At 36.1% G+C, this 24842-nt stretch overlaps 1 protein-coding gene across 1 annotated transcript in view; it reads right to left on the bottom strand.

The window, feature by feature from the left end:
* Positions 1-95: 95 nt before the first annotated feature.
* Positions 96-24842, bottom strand: part of TMTC2 (transmembrane and tetratricopeptide repeat containing 2) — a gene marked incomplete at both ends in the record, with an annotated part of 89281 nt that continues 64534 nt past the window's right edge. The window contains 4 exons of the mRNA XM_008945228.1: positions 96-217; positions 11372-11450; positions 13162-13346; positions 14121-14206. Coding sequence (XP_008943476.1) covers positions 96-217; positions 11372-11450; positions 13162-13346; positions 14121-14206 — 472 coding nt within the window. The remainder of the gene's footprint in view (positions 218-11371; positions 11451-13161; positions 13347-14120; positions 14207-24842) is intronic.

Below are 24842 nucleotides of genomic sequence, written 5' to 3'. Positions count from 1 at the left end.
GACAGAGATGTTAAACAAGACTGGTCTTCCTGTCCCTTTACCTCAACTACTCAAACAGCCTGGGACCAACTCACAGGAGCTGCTGATCAACTCACCGTCAGAGCCAGCAGTTTCCCATAGGTGAGATGGGCCGGGATGTGGTCACTCTTGGATCTCAGCGACTCCACGTACCAGTGCTCTGCTTCGGGCAGCCGGCTCATTCTCATGTAGGCTTCTCCTACACAGTGAAAAAAATGTTAGTAAGAATGTCCAAAATTTCTCAAAGTTTCCATAATTTATTATCTCATTTATAATTTGCTATGTATGAAATGAGTAAAGATCTTGAAGTGCTTTGGATATCTGCAATCACACACACACACACACAAAGCGCCTTACAGACAAGTGAGTGAGGAGACTGAGTTATGGCCTAATTAGGGCTGAAGGTGCACGGCTGAGATGAAAGTCTTGTTGGAACAGAATTGCAAGAGAGAGTTCCAGCTGCTCAGTTTCAGTCAAAACTCCCAAAGTAAAAGATATTTTATCACATCTACTGCAGAAAAGTTACTTCTCTTCCATCAGTCTACATGGCACAGCATGAAATGGTAGGCAGAATGTGGAAACTGTTTGCTTTTAATGATAAGAAATCATGAACTTATGTTTTTTAAAAACTAGGAAATGTTATGAAACAGTTCTGAAACTATATTGGAGGGAGAAGAAAGATATTAAAAAACCTAATCTCTGAATGTAGTTAAATTACATCATCTGCCACAATTACTTTAAATTAGACTTCAGCATCCATAATTTAAAAATTGCTAGTCTTAAGAAGTTGCATACAAAATGACCAAATCTGGACATTTTTCAAAGTGAAATCCTTTACTGTGAGAAGCTGAGTCAGGCAACGCTGAAGAATAACAGATGAATGGGATGTCAGAAAGCCATATATTGTGGGACAGATAATTGTAGTCTTGAAGTTTCTGAGAAAAAATTTAGAGTACAGAGACAGACAGACTCTTTCTCCAGGAAGAAAACAATCAAATTTCGCAAAGGTTGGAAATAAGCAATATCAAACAAGTATCTAATGGTGAAGAACAATAGCTTTCGGATTAATACTCTGCATTTATACAGCTCTTCCATAAGGGCTTTAGATACAAATACGTCCTTGCTCACACCAATGACAGACTGAAAAAGCCTTCAGAAGAGTCGGGACTTCATCAGCGCGCCAGCTGATTCATTCCAAATAAATGACTGTATCTTCTTAAAATTGTGAAGTCACAGTTTATCCAGTGGTACCAAGGGACAATCAAGACATGACTACAGCTGACACAAGCAGACAGCAGCTAAATCTGTCTCTAGACTAGTTACTACCCCCAATTCTGCATTACACAGAAATTAATAGCTGTGAGGGTATCAAGGAGAGATAGAAGGACCATTGCTCTTTAATCAAGCTTGAATCCAACTATCACACCCCCAAAACTAAGAGAAAAAATGTGCCACCTACATGCTCAAAGAAGTAAAATAGAAGGAACTCTTGCCACAGGAGCTACTTTATCTTGAATATTTACAGGGGTTAAGGAGTCTCTTGATGAAAGAAAATTGGACTAGGTTCAGTCAGGATTTTTGGGTTTGCTTTTTTTTTGGTTGGTTAGTTTTTGGGTTTGTTTTTTTTTTTTTGGGTTTTTTTTTTTTTTGGGTTTTTTTTTCTACCTTTGTCAGAGGACAGGAATCCCAAGCCAAATGTGGCACTTATGTTTGAGTTTCAGGAGCGCAGTGCATGCAAAATGACCAAACCACAGCCTGCAGATAGAATGAGTGTGATGTAGAGTCAGCAGTCACACTGAGCCAAAGCTAAGGAAAGCCAACATAATTTTTTTTCAGCAAATAGATTTTTTCCAAAAAGGAGTACAAGCCTGTAAATCTAGAAGATGAGGTTTTTTTCATTCAAGTATCTTCTGAGCATTCTGTACTCATGCACTGGTCTTGCATATCTGACTATACACAGAAGTAGCTGATGTTTCAGTCCCAGAATATTTAAGACATTCTATTGCTGGTTAGGCTCAAACCATAAAAAAACAATTTCAAAAACACGTAAGGAAAAAAAATCCAGGCAGGAAAGAAACCCCAGAAGAACATGCCCCCAAAACCTGTGATCAAGTTCAGAGATACCAGTGTCACATGTATTTTTTTTTCACTATGTCAGCACCCACAAATAAGCGACATAACATCATACCTTGCTATGCACAATACAAAGTTTTGTCAAGTCAAGTGTTGAAAGGATGGAAGAAATCAGAAATCAAGCTATATGCTCTGTTGAGTCCTCTCCCTAGCTGTGTGCTTTATGGCAGAATGTATAATTATTTGATTGCATACTAGTTTTCCCACAGGCCCCTGCTTCATTTAGCATACAGAAAATGAAGAATCCGTGTTGCCCTTTTCTTTAAGTGCAATAGTCCAACCTGTTGCAGTTTGGCAAAGTTTCAAGCAATTAACAACAAGATCCTTTAAAAAGTAATATAAGCAGCCATAAGAGATGATTTAGTATCTGCTGGTAGTGTATGCTGTATGCACTGCCAAACTTAAAAAAAATCTAAGCTTCTTAACAATTTTCCATGATGAGTTCTGATATAAGAAGAGATTAACAACTTCAGAGTACAAGGAAATTCAATTTTTAATAGGTTTTAAGAGCTCAACAACTTTACAAGCTAACCTCCTAAAACTTTGAGAGTATTTCTGAATGGCGCATCTAGAAATGAGGTTATGCCAATCTAAATGTCAAACTGTGGAGAAAAGAATTCAGTTCTCCTGAAGAATTTACAAAGAATTCTCTATAGCTGATTTTTTTTATTTTTTTTTTCTTTTGTCAGGAACAGCTACATTATAAGCAATCAGAACTTACTTATAATTACTGCAGAAGGAAGTACTGTTAAGGGGGTCTGTTATTAGTTTCATCTTCTAAATGATTTACAATGACACTTCTATCTAAAAACAAATCAAAGTTGAAAACTGACAAAGGTTTTGCCACCATCATACTCAAAGACTTGAATAAAATCAAGTAACTGTTAATTGAAGTATTAATTCAGTCAAGTGATTTTATGTGTTAGACCGATGCAATTTTAATATAAGCTGTTCCATCTTCAGACAGACCAACAGAAAGACAGAGAAAATATTTATGGATTGAATTCTGTTATTCAGGATGCATTTGTGTGTCTGAGATTAAAATAAGAAAAACAGTATTTGTCATTTATGATTGTGTATTTTTATAAACTTGCAACATGAATGATTTAATCATTTGGAAACAGCGACCATTGGCAGAAAATACACAAATGATGGTAAATATGAGCAGGCTTCTGTATTTACTTAATTTGTAAAATCTCTCAAAACTCTTGTTAAAAATCTAAAAGCTCACACAAAGCTTATTAATGAAACTTGACTGATCTATAAAGTTCAAGAGAGTTGCTTTCTACTTTTCTACTAAAGGTAACTGAAGACATAAATTGACAGTTAACTTAAATTCCCTAAACCATATCAACAGTCAGCCCTGTGCAGCGTTGCTAACACAATGAGTGGTGGCAAGAAATTCAACAGCTAACTGGAATAAAAGGAGACAAATCAGTCATTTAAAAACGTTTCAATTATTACACTTCACCTAATATTTTGTTATTTATGCACCTATTTCTTAGCCTGTTCTAAAAGGAGGAATATAGACTTTTTTAATTACAATTATCATTTACTAATGTAGTTCAAGAAAACATTAATATGCAACTGAAACACTACTTAAAGGAGTGTATATAACGCTCCTTAAACCCTCTATCAATACTTTGTGTAAAAAGAAATGAGAGACGGTCTACCTTTTAACTAAACTTTAACTAGGCTCTAACTAAAATTCTGGTACTCAAGTAGATTTTCTTTGTCATAGAGATAGATCAGATGCAAGAGTAGCATTCTACAAAGCACTATTTCATCATATTTCTCCAGAATCCATTATCTTTCAAAACAAAACAAACAAAACCAAAAAATCTCCAACAAACAAACAAAAAAAAAAACCAAAACCACCCCTACTGAAATGATCCCATGATTTAATTATAATTAAAGAACAATAACAAAGATATTAAACTTTAAACATGTATATTAAATAGTAATATGAATAAAGGTTAAGCTTGTTATCAGCTATTCCCCCTGAAAGGCTAACTTTATACTCAATAATGAACTGCAATATAAGCTCAATACAAATCTTCAGTGAAACAAAAAAAAAGTTAAGATTTTTCTCATACACATGACACATTGTTAAAAAGCAAAATCAGGTGTCATTTACATGGATATATGTTATATGGTGCTAGATTAACCTCTCACCTGCTGATTTCATATTTGTTGTTTCAGATGCACATTGTCACATGAAGCAAAGGCTGTCTCCTTGCCATGTTAGACCTACCTATAAGCAAGTACAATGGAACTGTGGATGCAACAGCACTGTGCTTCTATAGGTGCTATATACCCATACTTTTCAGATTAAGAACAAATGTTCCTCCTGCGGTCCTCCTCTTAGGACCCCAAAAGGTATTGCTGAAAAGACAACTGAAAAATTATCCCTGCAAAGGAGACAATGCAAGGTAAATTTGCCTTGCATCATCCTTGTAATTATCTGTCAGTTAATTATCTATCACTCTAATTGCTAGATGGTTAAAATATTACATAGAAAACATAGATTTTGGCCATAACAAGAGCAGAAGTCAGACAGAAAGGAAGATGGACATGCACTTTGAGAAGGAAAACTTCTAATACATACATTCAGTCAGGATTTAAATTTAGTTTTTTCATCATTTCTTTGATTTGCGAACATGATCAGGTTGCTTTAGAAGATGATGGGGAGGTCTGCATCCTTGTACCACAATACCACAAGGGGTTTGTGTCTTTCATAAATGCAACCGTGCAGTACCCTTGTGCAAATCAAGGCAGAAGATGCACCTACCATAAACGCACCTCTCTAGATATCCAAATTCCTTCTTTCTTCCCTTAGATACCATTGCATACAATAACATAACAAATCTAGAAGCAGAGTTTGATGTTATACTATACTGGCGTTTGAGATACACTGCAAAAGATTAACAGTCTTGGTGATAAATATGCAGTGCATGCACACCTCTGGAACAGCTGAAGCACATGAATTAATAACCATCAAGTTCTGCATAGATTAAACATATTCTGTTTGTTTTTTTCTCTTTTACAGACCAGTTTCCTTGAAGATTTCAAGAAATGTATTGTAGTTTAGAAGGGCTTTTGGTGGATGGGAGTCAATCCTCATTTACTTTGATTGAGCAGATTCTCATAGGCCTCAATTAGACAAAGCAAAGCCTTTGATCTTATTTAATTAGACCACTAAGCTACTTTTGAAGGAAAATACCTAAAATGGAAAACAGATATAAATGAAAGGCAAAACAAAAATCAGTTGCAGTGTGGAACAACATGGACTTTGCACAGCTGTTTCCCATTGTATAAAGAGTTCTGGTGAAAGAAATATACTGACACAAGTAGAGGTAGTCAGCTAGCCTGAGGCAGATAATTTCATTTTAGTTTTCCAAAAGATGTGCAACCAGCACTAAATCACAAGCATATCAACTAAGAATTCATAACTGAACACCTGATTTTACTCTTTTCTTGTCTTTTGCTTTATTTACAAACATTTTAAAGATTTTTCTTTCTTTTTGTCAATAAAACATAGGTATTATGTCAGTATAGTTTTCTTTACAACACTCTTAATAGAAGCACTTTCCATTAGAATCATGCCTAACTGGGATCCCTGTACTCCAGTTTTAGTTTTGGACCATAATTTTGGTCTACAAATATTATGATTATACTTATTTTCATACAATAACATGCATGTTTAAAATACAAATGTATTTCAGGCTCAGACTTTAGCTTTTTCAGAATATTGCCTTAGAAAACTCAAACATTTCTCATGAAATTATGGATCAATAGTCAAAACAGATAGAAGTAAGAAAAACCTGAGAACCCGGAAAAAAAAAATCCTGGTCTCAAACATTGTGTTCACTAGCCCCTCACCAAGCACTGCTGCAACCTTCATACCCAGCTTGAATCCCACAAACAAAAGTGAAAAAACAGGAGACACTGCAATCAACCAAGAGATTTATACTCTGCTTCGGACAGTAGATATAAACTACAATAAAAGTCTCACAGGGGAAAGATTTAAAGTATCAGGATGGGAGCAGGGAAGGGGAGACAAGGAAACACAGCCTTTTACTCCCATCCCTATTGGGGTAGACTGCACTCTTATTTCCCTAGAACATATAATGAAATACACATATGAAAGAAAAAAAAAAAACATATGAAAGAAAAAAAAAAACAAACTTTTTTTTTTAAAAAGCTAGTTTTAAAAGAAAAAAGTTTCTAATGTACATTTACTAAGAAATTAACAGTACATGAAATGCACTGGAAGCACACTGATGACTGGAGCTCAAACAAGTGCAGGTACCATGCTCTGCATAAGTTATGATGTGGGATATGTATTTCACAGTTTAACCATCTTTGGCTCTTAAAAAGTAAGTCTTGCACAGCATGAACTGTAAAACTATACCAGCAAAAGTGTTTCTTGGAGTTCTAAACAATATTTAAAAGTAATTCAATAAAAAAAGCATTTAATGTCAACAAGGGGCAAATGGGATAGGAGCCTTAAAAATATTAACAGGTTTATGCAAACAGCCACATCCACCCAAAAGCATAATCAAATAAAGTGACAGTTGTGTTATAATCATCAACACAGAAAATCTCTCTGCATGCTAAGCCTTTGTACTTTCAATTCAAACCTCTGCACCAGATGTAAAATCTGGCTCCCCTTTCCTACTCTGTACCTGGCCGCCACTTTTGTATGATTTGTTTTCTGTCCATGTGCAATGCTGCAGATTAGCAGGGAGAAATCTAAATTCTAATACATGAATCATTAACTGTATTCACTCCTGCAATAACTATAGTTTTTGTAACTATAATTTCTCATCAAAAATATGTGTAAGTCTTTGCATTAAACACATTTGAAAATAGCCATGCAGATGTTAGTTGGCAAGGGCAGATGAAGTGCGACCAAGACATTTGTCCTTATGACAGTATCTCACCAACCTAAACCTGAACAATGCCACCCCAACATCTTTATGTTACTGTTCAGTATTAAAACAAAACCTCCCTGGCCCACCTCACACCACTCAACTGGCAGGAGTATGAATTACTGCAGCAGGTGGGCCAGTGTGGTTTTGAAAGCAATGTAATACAATCAACTGTACAATATCAGATTTCAAGGAACGCAAAAGACATCTAGAGCAGAGGCTGATCCTTAAGCAATCCTAATATTGGCATTAAAGTGTTCAAAATCCCGCAGGGACCATTTTATCTTTTGACCCTAGGTTTTAATTGAAAGTTTAAACAAAATATATTACCTATTTAATGCAGCTGAGCTCGACTCTGGCCCTTGTAGTGCCTGTTGCCATGCCAAGCAAATTAATCTGTGTAACCTTAGCATGTACTTCTTAATTTATATCAAAGAAATATGACATAGAGTAAGTAGATAGCAAGCCAAGCCTACACAGCTTTTTCACTAATTATTTTGATTCTAGTTTTAGAATTTTAATTTTTAGCTGGTTTGGGTTCTTTTAGGGAAAAAAAAATAAAAAAATAAAAAAATAAAGGTTTTACATCTTGGTACAAAGCCAGGGAAACATATGGTTTCTTTAGCTGTGTTGCTGCACACCTGGCAAAATAAATCACAGCAACAGGAGACCAAAATCTACCCTGCAACTTTTCATATGCACAAACTTAGAACATCTGATGCTGGTCTTCTGGTCCTGCCTTTTGTACCATAAATAAAACGCATGGTAACATGGATGGCTTGCTTCCTGAGGCCCAAGACTTCTTTCTTTAAGAGGCAAGTGACTTTGAGTTTTAAAGGAAGAGAGTCAACTGGGCAGACTGGCACACTGGAGGAATGAGTCACTGTGCCCATCAGAGCAGGAGGCCAACAGAAGCAAGTACAGGAAAGGAAGTGTAACAGAAACAGGGAAAGCAGATGATATGAAGGCTTAACACTGCTGGAGTGTTAATGCTACTGCACTCAACGTGCTGGAGTTCAAACTCGAATTCAGTTTAAACAGTTCATCTCCTGTTTACTCTCTTTCAAACATGTCATGTACACCATACAGGGAAAAAGGCTTCCAGAAAATCTTCAATGACATGAAAGAATAACTATTAGAAATCAGAGGAAGCACTGTTTCCTCACATCACATGCCAATATGTGTGACGTTGAACCAAGCAAAGCTTGCCACAGGCTCAGGATACACTAATCACAACAACAACTGCAGCAGATAACTGTTGGACTCTAAGTATTCTTGGATTTCACGATAAGCCATGAAGACTTTTTCCACATGTAGAGAGACAGGGAAGGATCCTTCCTTTACAAGCGGATGGGGAGTACTCCCCAGTTTCTCCTTCATCCTCCCCAGCAATGAGCATACAGTGAGTAGGAACAGCTCAGAATCAGGTTCACATATTTTCAAGAGCAGGAGACTGGACTGGCCTATTTCAGTTCCTCTAGTCTCCCTTTTAAAGGCAAGAAGTAGGTAGACAAGGTAGACAAGTTTATGTAATGCTGTTTATTAAAGAAAGTGTGATAGTGAATATGTTTATAATTTTATCTTGAACATCAAAACAGAAATAAACAATCCAGCTGGCCTTCTGATGCCCAATGACACGCTATGAGCTGCAGAGCAGATGCACTCCTGATGATGGATGTGGTTACCTTGTTCTCCTGTCACACTTGAGGTAAAGAGATGATTGAATAGGTGTTTAGGATTTATCTCACATAACTCGATATATAAGTCTAAGCCAGTCATCTCAGCGCCTTTTACAGGCGAGGTATGCTTGCAGAGGATTATTTATGTAATGCAAAATAGATGTCTAGGTCAGATGGGGTTAATTACTTCCCAGAGGTATCTTTTTCTTTCCACACGATAAAGTGAGCACACCTACCTAGCTCTGTCTTGTCATCTAACTTCTATGCTATTACAGGTAGTAAACGCCAACCTATCTAACTGCAGTCACGTACCCTCAGGTAGATCCAATCAGGACAGCTTTGAGCAAATCAGTCTGAGCCTTGCTGTTAATATAGGCGCCCTGCATTCAACTCAAATCACTGCCCACCTCTGCATGTGGCCTACTGGATTGCCTTTGCAGCATAGCCCACAAGCCACACCTCAGCAACCAGAGTAAAGCAAGTTCTGGTTTCCCTGCGACAGCTGCTATCACAATAGCAAACAAAATACAAATATATACTACCTTAAGTGGTACTTCACAGAACTCCATAAGAGTCTGTTGCTCTTTGCAACAGGCTGAAAAGGGCGAAGGTAATCTTAGCTGACCCTAACTCGTTATGCTGCTAGGACATCTGTGAAGTGTCAGCAGCTGCCTAAAGAAAAAGAAGGCAGAGTATGGGCTGAGCAGTGGAGGAAGGAAGCGCCTCCTTTGGCAAGCCCAGGCAAGGGACCCAGCTGGTCTCGGTGTTTACTGCGGCTTTGTGAGTTAAACAACGCAAGTGCCAGGAACACAGTGAACTTGGACATCGTGGATGGTGCTTATAAAGAAAGCTGAGAAAGCCTTCCTTAAGCTAAAAAAGTAGTCGATTGGCAAAAAAAGTAAAAACCTAAAGAATCTTACAGGTCACAAGGTTTCTAAAAGGAGCACCTATTCACAGGAAAAGAAAAAAGAAAAAGGTGACACGGGGCTGCTTTGTGCTGGAACAACCATCATGCTAGAAACAGCATTGGTTTATTTTTCCCAGTCCTGTACTTCTGAGGAGCACTTTTATCAGAATTATAAAATATATATCTGCATTAAAGAGGGCAGTCAAATTTTGGAGGGTTTGCTGGAGCTCTACAGTTTTTCAGCAATCACTACAGGACACAGACAGTAAGCAGAGGCTTAACTCATGGAGTGGTGACTCTTGATAACCCCACCACATTTAGCAGCAAATGCTGATAAACTAATAAAACAGTAGTTCAGCTAAGACTCCCTGTGAAGAAAGGAACATGTAATAATCAACTGCATTAATCTGATAAAGGTCAGCATTCATTGAGAAGTAACTCTCCATTGAACCATATGAACTCTTAAGTGTTTATGCTATTATTGACACTAGATACCTTGTTATGGTGACAAGAGAAGTACTCAATTTAGCATTTACAGAGATTTGCAAACACGTAGCATCAGTTACATCTACAATTTTAGAATATTGTTTTCCTATGTCCAAATACTTGTAAAGAACTAATAAAAGATGCCTTTTCTAAATAAGTAGAGAAGAGTGAGTGGTGCCTCCTTTCAGCAACTGTGACAAACCGATTCATATAAACCAACACATTCCCTTGTATTTTACGCATTGGGTGGGGTGTGGGGGAAGCCACAAAATTCCACATGCTTCCTGTTGATGCTAATAGTTTCTACATACATTCTTAATTGCTCTACTCTGAACTGCTTTAAAGGCATCTTACATCCTTTTTCTGTACAAGAGAGAAGCTCACAGAGGCTACCGGGCCAGATGCTGAGGTTGCTTAGCAGAAACACTTTTTCTTTCAGACAGAATTCCACTTAAAAATCTCTGGAACAATGAAGAACCTGATCTCTTTATCTGTTTAATGGATCCTGTAAATAGATGTGATGAAGAACATGCAGAGCTGAAGTTCAAAAAACAAAAAGCCACCTCAGTTAAATGAAAGTTTCTTGCACTATTGAAAGGACCCTGCTAAAATTTTGAAGGACATATAGGCTGGTCCTGGAAGAAGAACACTCTCACTGTAGATGTTTAACCAAAAGTAAGTACATCAGTTGGGAAATAACTTTTGGGTATAACGTGCAAAAAACTCCAGCTGTCTCTGTGGGCCTGTTCAGACATCTCATTGGCTTACGTGGAAATTTAACAATGAACACCCAGGCTAAATCTTATATTTTAATCAATTTCACTCCATTTTCCATGAAGGGAATATGGTTTCTTCTTAGTTTCAAAGATGACTAAATGGGAGGTTAAAAGAAAAAAACTGTATGAATTGCATATGAGGTCTCCAGGATTGTGGATGAGATTTTCTGGAGGCAGAGAAAAACACAATGCATTCTAAATGTACAAGTGCTGCATGGACATTCTTAAAGGTATCCAGTATCTAACAGTCTCATCCTTTATTGTGCCTTATCCAGTGTTGTGTTTACTGGCATTTGAGCTCAGAACCTGTTTTGGATCATATCTACTGAAGGCAATTATTTTGGTTTTACTAGCTCATTCAAGCACCCAGCTATGCCCTTTTGTTTCACCTCACCTGAATCCTCAAGTGTCCTTCTGAAGTACCAACGATGCACTTACCCATCATGTTGTATAAGCTCTGTGGTGCAAACTGCCTTGGCATTTTCTGTATTGCTTCTTTGTAAACCATAAGGGCATCCTGAAGGGGGAGAAAAAAAAAAAAAAAAAAAACAAAAACACAAAAGTGGGACAAATCATTAGAAAAGCACCAATTTCAGAAGCAGTCTTTCACCTGTGACGTAAACCCAAACCATCTTACTTCCCCAGACGAAAGGTGCAGAGAGAATGAAAGCACACTGGTATCATAAATATCAGAGAAAGTTCACATTTCTCATTTACAAAAGTTTTACCAAATTCAGTGAAGCTTATTGACAAGTCATCAGGTTAGTTCAAATACTGCAACTTTATTTCCAGCTGGAGATAAAAGGAACATTTTTTTAAACCCCTCTATGACTCATGAGTTTATAAACATACATAAAATTCTATAGGCTGTCAGAGAATATGGAGTAATATCAAACTGCAGACAAAGGACTTTCTGACGATTAAGCCACAGTAAGTGACCTAAAAAGAAAGAAATCATTGTCTACTGCCAAGTAATAACAAAACATAATCCTCACAACTGAAGTCTGTTCCACAGAAAGAATGTGATGGGCTATAGGGTCAGGAAGGCCAAAATTGGATTCCCTTGGCAAATGTGCTGTGCCTTGAATTACTTGATCACACATTTATGATTCAGCACTTTGGATGCTTACTGGTCAGTCTGTTGGCTCTGCATCATTTTCCACACCACCCCATTGAGCAGTTGCACCTTGTGAAGGCTAAAGTATACTTTAAGGAAAAAGAAAAAATCTAAGTGATGACCAAATCAAGGCTGGATCAGACAGCAATGACCACCAGGCAGAAATCTGGTGGTTTATATTGTTAAAATCCCTTGCACCTCCCAGGTATTGCACTTCAACTCTGCACTCTGTTGGCCACACAGACAACATGCTGCTGTTCTCTCATCTTTATGAATGTATTAGCTGTCGGTGTTTTAAACAATTAGCAACTGCTGTCTGACAGAGCTGCAATCAGCAGATGACAGAGAATCCACAGAGCTTGTGCGTGCCTAATCTTAAGCAGCTGAGGGAACTGTCACAGTCCAGAAGAGTTATATGGATCAAACCCATGTGTAATTCCTGTTCTGAAGTATGCCTGGCACTGCAAACTGAGCATGACTTTCTTTAAAACCTTGCTAAAGGTCAAAATTCAAGCACATGCCCAGTTTTAGTAACTTCATGCGGGAGAATGAAGAGGAATCACAATGCAGATAGAAATGAAACATATACGTAGCATACGCTTACGTGAAAAATATCCTACCCACTTTAGCAATATGGTCGAGTTACCTGAAAATAGTACATAGTGGGATATTTTCAATCACTGAAGTTTTGAATTGTTCCAACTAGGTCTTATTTTGGAGACTCAAAAGCAAACGTAATCCAGCTAAATATGGATTTATTCTATTTTGAATTAAAAAGCCAGCACACTTTAGGTCAGCTGATCTGTAATCAGGCTACATCCTTTGCACATCATCCATGGGGACAAAGCCAAAACCAAAAGTGAATTACAATATATGAGATGCAACCATTGTTAATGCTAACTCTGACATCAGAACACCACACTGGTAATTAACATTGTCACTCCTCTGGCTGTAGAGAATAATTATTCTCTGTAGAGAACGCTAATCTTGATTTGGCAAAATTCAGTCATTTTGTGCTTGTGATATGTTCTGAAAGTCTGGATGGAAGCAATAGGTATTATTTACAGATATATATTTTATCATGATATTGTAGACAAATCTGGAGTCTTACCTCATAGTGTCCTTGTTCATGAAAAAGTTTTCCTAAGTTATAAAGACAGCTAGTAACAGAGCTTTTATGAGCATGAGGATCTTTCAAATTTTCATCAGGAATCTCTGAACACTTCAGGAAAGTCCTCCTGGCTTCCTCTGTCTTCCCTTGGTTCATCAGGATGATGCCAGTATTTAAATAGGCAGCTGTGAAGAAGGAAAATAGTTACTATCTTTTAATGGCGTTCCATTGTGTTTTAACTAATCTTTGTTTTATTTCAAAGTAATATCTGAAAGAGATCCCACGGTCCTCTAATTTGGCTTTTGTAAAATATTAATCAGTCACTGATGTAAAGAGGAACATATAAGCAGTAAAAGTTCAGAGACAAAGAAAGTTCTCTTATAGGACTGTATCAAGCATATAGTGTCATTTTTGGAAATGTAACAGAAATATACACGTATATACATGTTTGTGTATATATACACACATATAGATAATATAAACCTGAAGATACAGGAAAGTCAACAATCATAAAAAGTACCCACTTAATTTTGGAACTGACCACTGGCAACATCCTATACATTATTTCCCATTTTCTCCAGGCAAGAAAGGAAAAATGAAAGGACTTTAAAAATATTTGTATTATTCTCTCACATGACATACCACAAAAATCAAGAACTGCTTTTTAGAAAAAGAGGAGCCTGAAAATTTGGGCAGTACCATCTATGGCTCACTATCCTAGATGAGAAGCATTTTAGGTTCTAGCAGTGTTGCCCAGTGTTACCTGATTATCTGCTTCTCTGCACCACATTAAATGGAGCTGTCGATTAATAAACCCTTGCTTTCAACTGAGAAGTGCAGTTTTACCTTTTGCTTTTCAAGTGAAAAGCTTCTGAAAAAAGAAGAAGTGTTATGAAAGAGTCATTTCCTTAAAAAATTACAGTCAATATTATGCAAGCTTGTGCAGTTGAAATACTTACAAGCTAGTGTGGGTCTGCTACCAATTGCCAGTTTATAGTAATGCAATGCCTCTGAAAACCTGCTGTTTTCCTGAAGTAGTAATCCTCTGCATAAAAAAAAAAAAAAAAAAAAAAAAGAGAAAAAGACAAGAATTATTGAAAATAAACCTAAAGTAACAAAGAAAAATATCCTTACTGAGACTTCAGGGATACAATTTTGCATGTTACTAACAATTCACTGGGTAAATTATTTTGTGTGAAAGCAGGATTAATTCATAGACATCAGGTGTATCCATATGGCTTTAACAAAGCAGGTGTTAGATGCAATAGTGTTGCCTTTCTTGGAAGCCAGAAGACAGCTTTACCCAGTAGACAAAATGGTAGATTGTGAGATTTTTTTAAAGTGGATGGAATATGGTGGATGTATTTGCAATCATTCATGTTTGGGCTGTCACCTTTTCTTCACCTGAAATATGCAAATCTTTTTCAGATGCACAGTAAAGTTAGCCACCTAACACTTTCCTTGTGTTATCTTAACCAGTCCCCTTGCTGAGCAATTTCAGTAGATTATTTACTGTATAGCTAAGTATCCACATCTACAATTTTTTCCTATCTTCTTTCTACTCTAAATAAATTTAATAACTGAAGAAGTATCCAAAATTATATCAAATATTTCCTGTTCTCAGTTAGTTTAATAATCTATGGGCTTTAATTAAAGCTTTTAAGACCAGCAACATCCTTGTAAATTACCATTTATACCAGTCACCCACAAATGTCTGAGAAATAAATGGTCTGGACATCACTGAATAAATTCGAAATTATATGTTTAAATAAAGGTTCAAAACATTACAGTATCCCAAGAAGTTTTAGAAGACTGAAAAAAAGCATATGCAAATATATTTAAATCACAAGGATTTAAAAATCCTTAAAAATTAATCTCAGAGTGGAGACTCAGACCTTGTTATCTAGGGGTAGGTATGTCTCTTCACACAGCTCCAAGGAAAAAATAAATGTAGCTATTTCTTTTAGCTGTGAGGTTTATCATACCTATTTGTGGCTTCTCTAACCCACAGCAATTTTCTCCTCTTCCTCCGTGCTTTTATCTGCCAACAGCTTTTCAAACTGTAAAGAGCTTGGACTTTTTCCATCTCCAGCCTCTAATCAGACAAGATCTTTTTCTCTCCAAAATCTCATGAAAACGTTTTGAATTAAACCGGTAGACCTCGGGGGGAGAAAATGTAGGGCATATAGCTAAAGAAGCAACCACTGTCTATGCCGTTTGCTTCCTATGACTGGGTTAGGATTTAACAGAATGGAGGAATATACCCTTTTTTCCCCTATACTATCTAAGAGCACCACATGGCCTGGCTTTTGAAACTATCACTCAACAAAATTCACATAAGGTAGTAAATCACTTTTAATATTAACAGAACTTACATGTAGTTGGTGCCTGCAGTAATGTGAGCAATGAGGGAATAACATTCAGGAGACTTTTTGGTATGGTACCAAAATTTTTAAATACTGTTAAATGTCTTGCAGTTGTCAAGAGGTATCATTGTCAGGATAGTAATAACATTTTCTAAATTTTCTAGAACCTGAATTTTGCTACTTTAAAAAAAATTTATAGTCTGTAATTACTCCAAGGAAAATTATTCTTATTATGGTTTGTTATCATGTTTTCTGTTTATAGTAGAACTAATGTAAAAATAAATGAGTTGTGTGGTCTGACAGCTTAAATGTCAGCTGAAATGCTTAAATCTAAGTCAAAACTTAACTGCTTCTTTTTAAAAAAATCAAAAACATTCTTACACACAATTTTGGGGCAAAATTGATGAAAGAAATTCCATTCTTTTTTAGTTCTGGAATAATTAATTTCACATATTGAGAGAAGAAATATAGTAATTGATCAACGTGAACAAAATAAATTACTTCAGTAAGTATATGACATTTGTGGGTTTTGGATTAAAAGAACTTTTATTTGTAATTATTACCAAATTAATCTTCTGTGTTCACTAAATGCTCTAGTATCGGCTCTCTTGATTAATCACTCCATACTTTAAGGTGTTTTGGTTTTGTTTGTTTTGTTTGTTTTTGTTTTTTTTTTTTCCTTTTTCTAATCCTCTTGCAGGAGACCTTTTTCTTTTCAAATTTGTTCCATTAACAGACACATTCTCTCTCTCTCCCCCTCCCACCTCCACATTTATAACAAAATGCCAAGCTACTCAGATACAAAAACTGAGTGTTGAATTGTAGCAAATAATTAGTGTTTTATTTCTATTTGCTCTGCAGCCTGGTAGAAAAAAAGAAATAAAAAAAAAAAGATACAATCTAAAAATCCTTGACAAGACATGAAACTACCTCTTGTCCCTGTGAAATTAATACTGATTGATCACTGGTTTTCCTTGTGGCTTCTGACAGTACAAAAATGACTAGATTTATGAGTCTCTGGTTCTAGTCTGAGATTAAACAAAGCCAGGAAAAGGCTTAAAGAAAAATTAAAGAATGATATTTTTAGTTGAATAAAATTTACACTATGGGGAGTATGGTTCTGAGTGATAACTGGCTTGGATGTTCACCTATGAAGGGATAAATAGTTATTTAAATAGATAAAAGTTTAAGTTTATGAACATTGCATTAAACTTGCGAAGCATTCCTGAATTTACAGCAAATATCAGAAGATGTTAAAAAACAGTTACATTTCACTTCCAAGATGAAAAATTCAGATCCTCTCTAGCTTTATGCAAGTATATGTAAGTGTAGGCATATAAATACCCTCACCAACCTCTAATTACTCACCAAATGCAACTAAAACTAAAAGCAAACACTTCAAATTTATTTACTGCCAGAATTCATACTGCCTGTGAAATGTCCTACTTCCCTCCTTAGAGTATGGATTATAATCCCTAGTATATATACTTATCTATAATCTCTATAATTCCTTAATTATAGTCTCTAACTATATTATTGTTCACTATTACTTCCACAGGTATACTGTCACATTCACTACAAAGAAGGAATATAAATGAGCAATAGTTCAATATTTGCTTCTGTCTCCAGTATCTACAAGTAAAACATCCCACCTTCTTATAAATATTTACCTTCTGAGTAAAATACACAATAAACCCCAGGATCAAATGACAAAGTACTGTTTATTTCAAAATTATCTCAAAAAAAAATCAGCAAATCCTAAGGTCCTGTGTTCTCCTTTTCATTGCTGCCTTTCACAGCATCTAAGCCATTTCCAAGACAAAAATCATGCTGATTTTCAGCCAGGCAGACTATAGGTTCTGAGGAACAGCACAGTTCAGCCTTGAGATCACATTTCTAAATCAGTGTATGCAATTGACAGAGACAGTAGGGCTGGTGAAGGAACAAACAGCCCAAAGGCCCGTCCCTGGGAGTGCAGCAGTTTGTTAAGTTACACTAACAAGTCTTCAACAAGCTTCAGTTAGAAATCTGATTATATATTCTTTCCTTCTCCTTCGGGAATTGCTGAAGTATGGGTTATTTTCCTGCAGAAATTATTCCTTTCTCATTGGAGAAAGTTCACCTTGAAGGTGAACTGACCATTTCATAACAGAGGCCACAGCCATGACAGCAAAGTTCAATATGCCCCTATTTCTTATTTTTACACCCTTTAGCATTTACTGTCTTTCAGATGGAGAATTTTCAAAGATAGTCAAGATTACTTTAAAATCACAAAAAATAAAATGAAAGTGTCTTAATAAAGATACATAAAGGGGAAAATTTGGAATAAATTTTTTCGATGTCAGTTCAGCTAGAGAATTGCAAAGTGTTCTTCAAGCAAACTGACCATATTTGAATGGAAAAAAAGTTGTGGTGTCATAAACTGAGAAATAACAGTTGCATAATTACCACAGTAAGCTAAGCCTGCAAGAAATGAGCTGGCTCACTACAGAATAGAGGAGCATCAACAGAGGCAGATGAAGCGAGACTCATAGGCTGTAACAATAAAAGTCTATGACCAACTTGAATTTCTTAGTATCTTTTGATAATCCAAATTCCTTCCTTGTTTAGATAACTCATTATCCTCCAGTTGACTGCTAGGGTTGAAGTCAGAAAACAGCAATGGCAGATGGAGTCTGTGCACCTCATCTACTGGCTCTCAAAACTTTTAGACAAAAATGAGTTCCTTTCCACTCATCTGGAAAGGGGTGATAGTGGATTAATTGTAAGTAATTCAAACCCTTCCTCAGAAAGGTTTGGTGCACACATGTTTACATCTTTTTCATGGGGGGAAAAAAAAAAAAAGAAACAAACACTAAATGTTTAGCCAAAACTTCCAAAGTTGCCTAGTGAATTTATCTAATTGCACCATCAATGTAAAGTTTGTCTTGCTTATTACTATGTTTTATTACACTGAAGACATCTTTAAAATTTCAGGCTGTATTTGTAAAGCTCAGTAAATACACCGTTCTACTGCATTTCCTTTTAATGGAGACAGTTGATTTTTATCTCATGCCACTTCCTTTGTGTATAGTAAATATAGGGGGGAAAAAAAAGTTTGCTCTGATTGACCAGTTTCTAGACACAGAAGAATGTCCCTCAGCTGGAGTTCACACCTTGTGGGCATTATTGAGTCTCCAGTAGCTCATCCCTCCCAGTGGCCAGCACAGACCACCACATAATGAAGTTCCTCCTATGGCCAGGGATGGATCTGTTCCTGATGTATCTTTCCCATTCTTTGTTTACACTTCAGATAATAGCTGCTTTTTGGACATTGCTGGCAGAGGGGAGAAGGAGCAGACAGAAAGAACACAAAGCAGTAATACAGTGCATGTAAGCCACTGGTGGAGCAGAGCAAGTGGGCATGTGTCAAGTAGGTATGCATCTTTTGTGGTTAAAGAAACACAAAGCCTTCCTTCTTCTTTACGCAAGGACGAACAAAGGAAATTATGTCCTTGAAATAAGGATGCTTGATACAGAACCGTAAGCCCAAGTAATACATTTGGATGAAGAGCTTAAAGTCTTCCGGCACTTTTTAATAAACTTTCTGCAGTTGCTAAGAATACCAAGCTAAATAAATAAAAAATTATAACCCCAAAATGCTGCCCGCAAAACACAACATAGGAAGGAGCAGTTCCTTCACGTTTGCTGTTTCAATACATTTTTTCCTCTCCTGTCCACCTCACAGTAATAAGGCAGGTAAATTAAAATATTATTTGAAACATGCAACTTCCATTCAAAGAAAGTAAACTGACACAACTGGGAAAATGTGAAGTCTATCAGATGGAGGAAGGATAAGGAGGAACTCAGTGGCTTCCTATTCTTTAGCTTAGTAAGAATATGAAGAATGTGGAATCATAAATTTTCTCTCTAGAAACACATAAGGATGAATTTACTTGGATAAGAAAAAGCTAATTAAACCACAGGACACAAAGTAAACAGCTCTAAATTGTCCATGAATTAATTTAGGATTAATTAGGACAAACATTCTATCACAGCAACAAGATTCTGGAAAAACCTTACAGCAGGATTTTTTGCCTACATTGCTTCTAGCTAATTTTTCACTAGAGTGTGATTCATCTATGAAATGGAGTACGTCCTGATTGCTTGCAAGAGTAGCAGACCTCACCTACTGACTTCGGAAGTGTCTCAGAATCCTGTTTGTCTAATAGGAAGAAAAATAAAAAGACAACAAAAATGAGAAGCAACTACACACATCACTCCCATAGATAGAATTGCTCATTTAAATACCTGGAGGAAAACATTTCCTGCAAATGAACTCCCTCCAATCATCTTGGATTCTTTAAGCTGCTGACTTTTACCTATCTTGGTTGACCAACAACTTGAAAAATCTTCCTGTCTTCCTTTTCTGCCTGCATTTTGACCTAAAGTCACTGAATAATAATGGCACAAGACTATTCTGGGGACTGGGAAACAGTTACGAAATATAAACAGGCAGTACACAGTCTACTGTTTTTCTCAAGTTACATATTAATTTCTTCCTGTTGTTCTCCTATTAAAACCAGCTGGTCTACTTACAAAGCAAACTCCTCAGTGACTAAAGCTGGCATAAGTTGGCCAAGTGCAATACACAGGAACTGTAACCGTGACCAAGCTAAACGTGTATGTTAGTAAAATACTTAAGAAATTTTCAAGCCAGGTACAATATAGAGATGGTTTAATTAGTTTTGTTTACTGGTTGATAACAGCTAATACAAGGCCTGACAGCTATTATTTTGCCATGACTGCAGCTCAGCCATGCTTCAAGCTACATTCATCCCATTGATTTCAGGTGGTATTATCTACAAAGAACTTTATTAACTTAAATGTTATGCTGGCAAACAAAGAAAGAAATGGAAGAAAATCCTCTTTTATCTCCCATACAGACTGTGTCCAGCCACACAGCAATAGAGGATGTGCTTTGCCTAAGGCAACTCTTTCACTGTCGTTTGAAAAACTAGTGGGTAGAAAGACAGTTATGGATGCTACAGCAGCCCAGTACATTAAGCCATTAAGTTTGGTCTTTAATTAAGGCTTTTTTTTGTTTTGGTTTTAAGTAATCCATTGAGCTACTCAACCAAATGAGTGCTAACCTTTTGTAAGAGGCGGCAACTAGGGCTCTGCAACAAGAAAGCAAATCATTAAGGAACACTACAAAAGGACAACATGATTTTACATTTTCCAATAACATCTTGTTAGCAAATATGTAAATGGAACATTTCTTCTAGGGAAGAGCTTCCCAGTTGCAAGCAAGTCAGTCAGCAAATCTAGTCCTGTTCTTTTCCTGTTACTGGGGAAGTTTGGTTGGGATTACTACCTTTTCAGCACTGCATCAACTCTCAACAACCCGTTTCTTTGATAGAGGGAGGGCTGCCATAGGGACAAGGAGTAGCATTGCTCCTATCTTTCTCACTCCTCTGGACACTGGGCGGTGGTGTGCCACGTCAGCAGCCTCAAACAAGACATCTCTTCCCCTTCACATGCTCCAGCAGTCAATGCAGACTGAGAGCTGCACAGAACTTCTTACAAGACGTGTCTTTTATGAAACTGAACAGCAGAGTCCAATAATTAATTTCCTGATATTATAAAATGAAAGTTTATGTAAGGATTATAAGCCTTCATGTCCAATTTCAAAAATTGACATGTAATTTAATAGCTAGGTCACTGAATGAATTTCAGCTCTCAGTCTTATTTACAAAAATACCTTCATAGGGGCACTAACAGAATCTCGGAGAAGAGTTCTGCACTGTAGGACACCACCAGTCACCTAAGTGACCTCAGGATGTTACCTCAGGAGCTTGTCTCACAATACAGCAAGATTTTATCAAGGCACTTTTGGTTACAGTATGATACAAATTTCATCTGCTTCTTTGACAAAGTAAGAAATAGCTGTAAAAAGCAGAGATTAATTCCAAACAGGTTAGTAAGAAGTTTGCATTCACAGATGAGAAAAAAATAATCAAGCACTTAGCAGAAGACACATCCTCTTTGCTTTTTAACTCAACATCCTGCATTATAAAACATTCTGGGCTATCAGGGAAGAGGAACCATACGCTTGACTCATTTCCTACTACGTGAACTGGTGCAGCAAATTTGTCTGAGGCAGGTTCAAACACAGTTCAGCACAGGCTTGTGGGGTATCCTGCTTTTAGTGCTTTTCATCTCTAATAGCTCAGCAAAGGAGATTTTTATGCCAGCACCCTTAAAAGGCAGAAGCAGAGGGAACAGAATTTCAGATGTTATATAGGCTAACAAAAACAGACAAGGAAGGACTTTGCTCATACTCATTTTTACCCAAGGATGGGTAGTTAAACTTTGCATATAAATCAATTCTACAATCCCAGACTTTACAGAATTAAAATTTTAGTTCCTACTGAGGATTTTATCTAACAGAAAATTTTAAAACTTCACATTTATTGACATAATACCCTAAGTTTGACAAAGTAAAGTTTATGGAAATTCATACTTTGAACTTATGCAGAGAAATTAAATTATTTGAATAATAAACTTGCACGCACATCCCTATATTGCTAAAGACAAAATTAGATATTTCAGGTTAGAAGCAAGAGGATGGCTGTTTGGTATAAATTTATCCTTCATAGGGCAGTGTATGCTCCAAAACCACAAAATTGAAAGTAATTAGCATAAGTTTAAAGGAATATTCTATATTTATGGGAGATTGCAAACATCCTTAAAATCAGCTGAGAAACTCAAGGTAAGGTAGATTACTAATAAAGGATAAAAGAATACTCTAAGCACAGCTAGGCCTAAATTCCAAGTGAAATAATGTATGCAAAACTGTCTTTTGACTGATAAAAGCAATTTTCCTTAATTAGAAGTAATTTGAAACAATGCAAAAATCCCCATGAGCTTTAGGTAGCAAACATAAGGCAACAAAGACTGAAAAGCCAAAACAAACTAAAAATAATTTCTTTCTCATTTACTGAACATTCCTTAGTTTGGAAGAACTACTGTTTTTCTATAGCTCTGTCCTTGGTACTTCACAGTACTAAAATACCAAAAAAACCAAACCAAAACAACTTACAAAGAAGTTCAGTTTATGCTGATTTACTACCTTATGAAATTTTGCTGAAATCAGCAGTGCTACTTAGTTTCAGGAAGCTGTCTTTGAGATTTATTTGTAAAAATTACCTGCAGTGCAATCTCAAAATGTCAGAGAAATTGTTTATAGGAGGCCATTTCATATGTATTTTTGAAGTGCAAAATAACTTATTAAACTCATATTGTAATACATACTCCATTTACAGTGTAAAAAAACAACTGAAAGCTTTTCTGCACTGAAATTTTTATGAAAAACTCAGATGCTTTCAGAGTTGCCAGGAATTTACCCTCTGAGTTCTTCATAACAGTTTCAGAACACAAGCTTCCAAAGAAGAATTCAAGTCCTTAGCCTGAGCTCAGGTTTCATAAATTCTAGGCCATAGATCTTATCTTCAAGACAGGCTGGGTCAAAAGATAGCTTGAGGTATAAACTATGCATAAGTTCCACTTACACTTATTTGGACCTGACAAAATGTCAACAGAACAAACCCATTCTAAACCACACCTAAAGCAGTGATGAACCAGAAACCCAATACAAATGTCAACAAGAGTTTTTATTTTTCTTTTTTCTCTCTTTTGTTTTTTATAAGTAAAAATAATTCTAATAAATTTCCTACTGCTCTTTAAAAGTTTAGGAAGTTATTTTAAGATTACAGAATTGACACATTTGGACAATATGGGTAAACAACATGTTTAGAATCAGACAAACCTTCAAATGGAGATTATGTAATTATGTAATCTAAATTAATGCATCTTAAATTGTCCTAAATGACAAAAGCAGTTGCAACTCAAAGCCATAAGATATAACAGTCAGATAATAAAAATACACCACTGAAATGAACCGTTCATCTAAGGTGTTAAATTCCCTAGATTTTAATGTATTAATAGCCAACCACTACGTCAACCAACTTTCTAGTTTCTTGAAAAAGAAGGAATAAGAGATCCTCAAATGATTCTGTTCATATAGTTTCTCTCTTTGATTCCTATCAGTTAAAAATTGTGAGTTAATAATTTGTTCCTTGATCAGATAGCACTTTGATTTTTTATTGCTGTGTAAACACTGGGCTGCATGTGCCAATTAATTTTTATCAAATACTAAGGCATAAGTGCTAACAGTAAAGAACATGTGAGACTACAATATACTTACATTATATTATGGCCAAAATAGAGTAATTAGAGAAGACTGTAAGGGTGTTTTTTTGCTAGAATTCTACTAAATTACTGTTTCGGTTTCAAAGGCACATACTAACAACCAGAAACAGGAAATTTAACTGACCTCTTGTAAGCACATATAAAATACATTTTTTTTCCATTGCAGTATTTTTTGTAAGGATGGGCTGAACTTGCAAGGAAGCTCTTCACAGTTTATGCTTAAAATAATTGATTTGGTCTCATAAATCACAGTGCACTCCATTCGCCACCTAGTTTTCATGCTGGAGGTGGAAGTATCCACCACAGGGAAAGACTATAAAAAATTATGCAAGATTTTTCAATTTCTATTGAATAAGTAATAGACTAAAGGTTTTGTGAAGGTTAAAAAAAGAGGAGAGGGGGAAGGGAAGAGAAAGGAAAAGGGGGAAGAGGGGAAAGAGAGAGAACAAGGGAAAGACGGAAAAAGGGATAGAAAAAAGGAAAAAAAGGAAAAAAGGAAAAAAGGAAAAAAGGAAAAAAGGAAAAAAGGAAAAAAGGAAAGGATTGTTTTGCATTGAAGATACTAGTAAAGAGGTTGAGAATTAGAGATTCTGTTTTCCATACATATACATATGCTATCTAGCAAACACTTCCCTCTGAATATACTTTCCTTTACTTTCACGGGTACATATGTAAGGAAGCTTCATGCCCTATATATTCCAACTACCATTTCAGTTAAATTCCTCATAAAAAAAATCAGTAGAATTCCAGGAAATATTCTATACAATAGAAAAGGGAGGTTGTAGGCATATATTTTGTGTATCAATGGACAGCTGGAAGATTATTAGCTTGTTCTGAGAACAGCAAAACTATGGAAATCTGATTTCATTTATATCTCTATCTTTATTTCCCACCCCCCTTTCATCTTCTTACTCTGGTATTAGATTGTTTCCCTCTATGACACAGTGAGTAAGAGACAAAAGTACTGTATAGGCATAAAAAAAAAATTAATAGCTATAATTTTCATCCACAAAATGAATGACATATGAGAAATTTAGGCATATAAATCCTGTAATTTTTTTC

The sequence above is a fragment of the Merops nubicus genome, unplaced genomic scaffold (genome assembly GCF_000691845.1).
Source record: "Merops nubicus isolate BGI_N331 unplaced genomic scaffold, ASM69184v1 scaffold11178, whole genome shotgun sequence".
NCBI classification, from domain to species: domain Eukaryota; kingdom Metazoa; phylum Chordata; class Aves; order Coraciiformes; family Meropidae; genus Merops; species Merops nubicus.
The sequence above is the reverse complement of the archived record's forward strand: the minus strand, read 5'-3'. Positions and strand labels throughout refer to the sequence as shown.